This window comes from Adiantum capillus-veneris, chromosome 1 (genome assembly GCF_014529385.1).
Source record: "Adiantum capillus-veneris isolate H3 chromosome 1, ASM1452938v2, whole genome shotgun sequence".
Classification (NCBI taxonomy): domain Eukaryota; kingdom Viridiplantae; phylum Streptophyta; class Polypodiopsida; order Polypodiales; family Pteridaceae; genus Adiantum; species Adiantum capillus-veneris.
The window spans coordinates 163,767,956-163,774,749 of record NC_140931.1 but is presented as its reverse complement, the minus strand read 5'-3'; the positions used below and the strand labels follow the sequence as shown (position 1 = coordinate 163,774,749).

Here is a 6,794-nt window from a genome sequence, read left to right as displayed (position 1 = left end):
GGTGACATGGTTGCTAGTGTTCTCAATGCATGTAGTCTTTCAAGTTGACTGCATGTCATGAGTGTTGTGTACAATAAGTAGTCTCTTGGAACGTGTTGATTGCAGGATAATGCCCAACATGACCATAGCGAAGAAGTCTATCAGCATAGTCGGGGTGGAATGGGCAACCACATGTTGCGTGTGATTGTAGTAGGCTTGTTTCCAGCCCAGTGTGCATCTTGGGCTATGTGCCTTATCATTAGTTATGGAGGATTCAAAGTGTATGTAAGATCCACATGTCTTGAGTAGTTTTTGTGTTGGCTCTGAGAAAATGAGATGAATGTTGGAGCTGCATTTGGATGGTTTTAGTACACATTCTAATGTTGATTTTATAGCCAATGGAGGCTGATGCAAACAGTGAGATATCACCAGTATGACAGTGCTTCCCACTCCCCATTTGGGCTGATTTGTAAGATGCATGCAGGTTGACATTTGTGGTGATATTTTCTTGCCATTAGAAGTGAAATATGGATTGTGTAAGTCCTTGATAAAGGGATGGAGGTGGTTTCCACACGTCTTACTTTGGTAGTGCTCTAGTGGACATGTATGCCAAATGTCACGTGCACACAAAAGCAAAAAAAAAAAATCTTACTCAGCTTCCCATCCTGAATGTTGTAAAAGCACACAACTTTCTTTGTGAGTTTCTTGCATCAAATATCATCTTTTGGAATGCCTTGATAAAAGGATATACCCAGTAGAACTCTGGCAAAGAAGCTCTAGGCTCGTGTTAGCATATGCAAAGTAAAGGCTTGTTTACAGGTGCAATCAACTATGCTTGCATCTAAAAGGCATGTGGCATTGCCCAAGTTTTTGAACATTTGCTCTAGTGGACATGTATGCCTAATGGGACGTGCTCGCAAAAGAAATAAAAATTCTTATTCATCGTAAAGGCATGCAAAGAGATGTGAGGTGAGGTTTCTCCTCAGATGCTATCACATATGCTTGCAACTTGAAGGCTCCTAGCACTAACAAAATGTTGAAATGGGCTTAAAAGGATGATCATAAAAAGATTTAAGGACATGGGCTACTAGACATGGTTGTGATTTGATTGACATTTATGTTTGCAGCCCCTAATCATGTATGCGTGCAATCCTCCACAATTCTCTGGAAATACATTTCACACATGCTCGCATCTTGAAGGCCTACAACATTGTGCAAGACATTTTGAAATCATGAGATCAAATTTCCAGCCATACATTGTTGGAAAGAATGTTGTACTTGAGACTTGTTGTGTATTGGTAGCTGCAACAAGAAGGTTAAGTGCTTGACAACATACGCTCTATCAAGTGCATGTTTCCAAGATATGTTCAACAATGGCAAGGCTAACCAGCATTGATGTGCTTTTAGTAGATGCATACACAGGTAGTTATGGGATGCAGAGCCAATTTGCGCATTATCAATGTTGTAGAGCACCTTGTAGTTTTGATGGAGCATGTTTTCTATAATCTAGATGCCGCCAACAATGAGGATCATGGCAAGGCAATAGTTCCCCTCGTTATGCACTAGAATGAAGTAATTCTCCAGAGGGAGGTCTAGATCTAGTCCTTGCATGTGGAGAGTGAAGGGTGGGATTGTCGTGCTTGGCTACCCACTTGTTGTGTAATAGAGGGGCAAGTTCGGATGGTTTGTATATCTTGGCAGCCTCATAAATGCATCAAATGCTTGCTGCAATGCAATGAAGGCAACATTTGTCACATATGTGTATATAGTTCATGAGTCGAAGATCATGCCCACCTCCTCTTGTGGAGTCTATTGAAATGTGCTGGCTGGGATGTTGAGCCTCTGATTAATGACATTGAACCCAAGCACATCAATGTAGTAAAAGGCTGCTACCATAGCCGGGTTCACAAGCATGGGCATAAAGCCCATTGACGAGGCGTTCTCTGTGGCTTCCTTGCCCATGAGCAGAGTCATGGCTTTGCTAGAGGATGTGTCAGTTGGAGAGACAAGGCGATAGGAGAATTTATTTCCCCCTAGAGCCTAGTTGAGCTACGATGGGAGGCAGAGGGCCCTTTGCCCCATGCTCACCAATCTGGCAATAGCCCCATATTTGCCTTGATTGTTGTAGTTGCACCCAAATGCAAGTCCGAGGAATGTTGTCGAAGTTCTGTCTACATAAGACATGATGATGATGAGAAGAAAATTGGCAACCCAAAGGCAAGAAATGGAAAAGAACAAATCTTGATTGTCATACATCTACCTATTGAGAGGAGAGTGTGAGTGTCACTGCCAAATTGGCCATGGGTGCTGGCCTGGTTGGTATAACGATAAGTGTAACGACAAGAGTCAAACTGGCATTGGAGTTCTTTTGAAGTAACCCACATTAAAACTCAGTTTCCATCCTTCTTCTGAATAGCATTGAGTGCGGTTACAAAAGGAAAACTTGTTGCTTTCACCTTCATCATGCATTTCTTGCATGCTTGACGTGTGTAGCAGTTATTGACCAAAGAACCCCCATGCACTAGATATTTGTACAAGGGCCACTAACTAGAAATCTTATCATAGCTAGCTTACTGCGACAGACCTTAAAGATGCGTGCATAAGTGATGGCATTTGGAGAAAGGCCTACCCTTCGCATCTGTCGCTGTAAACATGCCTGAGCATCCTTTTGACGGCTATGTTGGGCATATCCTTCAATTCTTGCATTCCAAACCAGAAGATCATTATAAAATTTCTATCATTTTTGTAAGGGCACCACTTAACATACCTGGTGACCAGCAACATTGAGCATATCCTGTAATTACTGCATCCAAAACACAACATTTCAGACAAGAATCACATCATAAATTTTTGTGGTTTTGCGAGGGCATTACACTTTGCATACATTCTAATCAATATGCTCGTGCCATATGAATTTTGTTGTTGCTTTGCAAATTCTCAGCATGTATCCTATGTTCTTGGCACAAATCCTTCTTTTGAAATCAGGCTTCAAGTGTAGTCAGCTAGGAAGCTTGTCTTAATATTTCCTACAAGATCACCAAACAACATACCATGTTTAGCATGTTCCATTTGTGGTATCCTTTTGTTCCATAACTGATTCTCTCCCCTCTTTTTAGTACTTGCATACCAAGGGTTCTTGCAATTTCCAAAAGAGAATGCCCACCAACTTTTCGTCATCATATATGGCCCTCTTTAGGAAGTTCCTAGCTTCACACACATACTTGCTACATGAGACCTTAAACAAGCTTCAACATCATACCTCACAACATTCCTAAAATAAATGTAATCATATCTTAAGAAACTTGGGAAGCAAGTGCCTGCACCAAAGTAAAATCTTCCATAGTCTATATCTTTGTCCAATATCCAGATGTCTACCACGTAACATCTTTAAATCTAAGCACTTACATTACAAAGAAACACTCTTAATTTTCTCAAAAGCCTCCAAACAATACAATCTAAAGCTATTGTAAATAGAATGCATAATTATCTAAGAGAGATCAACTCTTACCTGGTAAGAAAGTAATCTTGCTCATCACATTAGCTGGCAAGGATAAGACTACATTGCAGGTTCTAATCCCCGAGAGAGAGAGAGAGAGACAAAGAGAGAGAGAGAGAAAGAGAGAGAGAGAGAGAGAGAGAGAGAGAGAGCATGTGGTAAGTGATTGTGGACATGGGAAGGGAAAGAAGTAGGGTAAGTCAGTGGATAATCTGTCGGAGGGTGTTAAACAGTGGCTACATCCATAAGGTCTGCCAAAAAGAAAAGCACAAAAGTTGGTGGTCATGGATCCTTCCATCTCATACTATTGCGCATACACACATGAGAGAGAGAGAGAGAGAGAGAGATTTCAAAGACCTGTGCTAATGACCCACTCGTTGCAAGCCTTGTATATGCCACAAGAATCCATGGCTCGACATGTTGAAGAGGAGGAATCTCAAATCTTGAGCGAGATTTTCCGAGCAATCCCTAAACCGAGCAAGACTGGCCACGGCACACTATACAAAACAAAAACCAAACAGGATTTTTTAGGTAACTTCAAGCACAAAAAAAAACTAAAACAAGATTACACTTAATTTTAATGGTAAAATGACCACATATTTTTGACATAAAACCCCCCTTGAACAAGGGTTTGGTAGAATGTTTCCGTTGATGGGCTAGAACAATTGGAACCCATACAATGGCATGTTGATATTCCTCTTCTTGGAACTAGTTGCCTTCACATATTGGAAGCTCATTTCTACCACCATTGATCCTTGTTGGGAATAGTGGCACCATGATTCCAATGGATATAAATCTCCTATTCCTACCTCCCTACATGTAGGACCATGAGACTTACACTAAAAGAGTATGCAAGGAAACAAACAACATTGCGCCACATTCAAACAACTGTGTTGGCTAGGAAAGGTAAATCTCAGGGTCCCTAATCATTGAAAATTTTGGTTTTGAAGGAGTTAAGCAAGGAAACTCACAATAGATTAGGTAAGAAGGTCCTCAAGTTCAACCGTCGTCATTTTCAACAATTATATAGTATAAACAAAACCGTTCAAAAAATCTCTTTGAAAGAGACGCGGACTCTTTCACGTACAAGCAGGGACCAGTGCTTGAAAAAAACTTTGTTCTGAAAACTTGGCAAACCTATCTATAAGAATTTCAGTGGTACACTGACTAAATTTGAAGGCTTTTACACCAAATGACGCTAAATTTTTGTAAATTTTGTAGGTTTTCTCACTTTCAAATTTAAAATTTAGAGGTAAATCTCAAAATTTGCAGGTGGGATTACACTAAACCTAGTTTTTTTTTCAACCTCTCCCACTCTCTTTCTCTCTCCTCGCTCTCTCTCAATCTCTTTTTAAAAAAAAGTCTCTGAAAGATCCCACGCCGGTGTGGACTTTTTTTTAGAGAGATTGAGAGAGATGGAGGAGAGAAACAGAGGAGGAGGAGGGGATTGTATATGGGTGAGGGAAGGCTGGAATGGAAGCGGCTGAGGAGGCGGAGATCGTGCATGCTATAGGATCAACATATCTGTATTGATGTGCATCATGCGACCTTGTACTCTGTCACAAGGAGAGATTTTGCATGTTGATACAGCCCGACCTAATCTCTTGTTGCACCATTGTTTTTGGTGTTGCGGCTTGAGTAGGTTTTTCCCAACCCAATTAAGTATCCAGTGTGAAGAATCATGTTGGTTGTTGGACTAAGCAAGGCAGGGGAGGGAGAGCACATGCTCCTACGAGGCAAGAGTTTGGAACTTCTATTGGGGACGGGTAGAGGCAACAAAAGGAGACCTCCTGAGAGGCGCAACTGCTAAATCACACTTCTCTCTCTCCCTCCCTCTCTCTTTTTTTTTTGATATGAAAGCACAAGACTAGTGCTCACCCGGACTTATCATTTAAATTTCCCTTCTTTACAAAATTAGAGACTCTTACAAATCAGTACTACGGCCGATGTGCTTTCAAATCATTTGTCCATTTACAATCTCTTCTACCTTATTGCTATTGCAGATTGCAGATTCACTTAATTTGATATTTGGAATTTGACCCTTCATCACCTCGTATGTCACAAACGCCAAAGCAATAGAAGGAACAACCTTGATAGAATTGGGAATCACGCCTTTGTACAAGGCTCCAAAGCCTTCATTTTGAATAGTCTTCAAAAAAGCATCAATCATCCCAGTGTACTGAACCGATGTTTTCATCTGACCATCCGCAGTGATGACAGAGGAGGCATCCTTCCATCCCACCATATGCATCCTCCTCCGTACCACATCAAGTGGATATGCTACGGTCGGGTCCACTATACCTGCTGCTGCTCCACATCCAAGTTTTGTAAGGATGCTCAAATCAACATTCTCTTTTGGCTTGCTTGCTATGTTCCTCTTCACCAGCCAGTCTTTGAGTGATTCCTATACCGCAAAATTTAAACCCACGAACGGGATCACACCAATAACAGATGGCAACCAGCCTTTGTAGACCGCTAATGGTCCTTCCTCTTTCATTATCATTTACGTTGCATGGAACATTCCTCGATAGCGCATTGGTGAGTCCTTTGTCTGCATTGTAAGCCTACCTGAACCATGTCCATAGGATACGTGGAAGATATTACAATAATTCCGACACATGCACCAGGTCCAAGTCTTAGTAATGGTTTAAGCTCAGTATCCTCTCGCCCAGTCTCCCCCCTGTACAACCACAAAATTTCACTTGAAGCTTGTTCATAATTGTAAATCTTCACAGCAGAGTTAGGAATTATTCAAGCACAGCTTCTTCCATTCCCTTTGAAAAATCCAGCTAAGCCTTCATTGACCAAATGCACTTCAAGCCTTGTACCATGCCATTATATTTAGGCTTCAGTGGATTTTGAACTTGAAGAAGAATATTTAATCATTGAATGAATATTTAAGCAAGACAATTTGAATGATTGGAAGATCCAAACCAATTAAAATTATGAGTGGAGGTTTGAATACTAAAATAGTTAATAGGAGTTTTGGTTATGACTTGAAAAGTAATGGTGCTCCAAGGATCCTCTATCCTCTTGACTAAAAAAGAGAGACACTGAGAGGATCCTGCGAGGAAGCGTTCACCAAAACCTTTTGTAGGAACCAATGGAAAAAAGAACATTGATTATCTTAACATTTTTTTTTTGAATTTTTTACCAAGTTTTACACTAGAATCCTCCAAATTTAGCGAGTTTCCTTCAATGCCACCCTCAAAACTAGGGTGGAATTTTTTATTTTGGCCCTTAAAAATACACTTAAGACCTATTTTTTAATGAAGTTTTGGTCAATGATAGGGAGGGCAAAACGACATGGAAGGGACGA

At 40.8% G+C, this 6,794-nt stretch overlaps 1 protein-coding gene across 1 annotated transcript; it reads right to left on the bottom strand.

Annotated features, from left to right (window-relative positions):
• Positions 1-5,429: 5,429 nt before the first annotated feature.
• Positions 5,430-6,360, bottom strand: LOC147465933 (mitochondrial adenine nucleotide transporter ADNT1-like). The gene is made up of 3 exons (XM_086512974.1): positions 6,281-6,360; positions 6,044-6,194; positions 5,430-5,879 (listed from the first exon to the last, which is right to left on the bottom strand). Exons 1-3 carry the CDS (start codon positions 6,304-6,306, stop codon positions 5,430-5,432), a joined length of 627 nt encoding a protein of 208 aa, XP_086369100.1. The 5' UTR covers positions 6,307-6,360.
• Between the last annotated feature and the right edge of the window lie 434 nt (positions 6,361-6,794).

Excerpts from the sequence above, each read along its gene's own strand:
- LOC147465933 (XM_086512974.1), bottom strand. The coding sequence starts at position 6,306 with ATGGTACAAGGCTTGAAGTGCATTTG. Across the intron at positions 6,195-6,280 it reads CAAGGCTTGAAGTGCATTTG|TTATGAACAAGCTTCAAGTG; the intron begins GTCAATGAAGGC and ends GAAGATTTACAA. Across the intron at positions 5,880-6,043 it reads ATCCTATGGACATGGTTCAG|GAATCACTCAAAGACTGGCT; the intron begins GTAGGCTTACAA and ends TTTGCGGTATAG.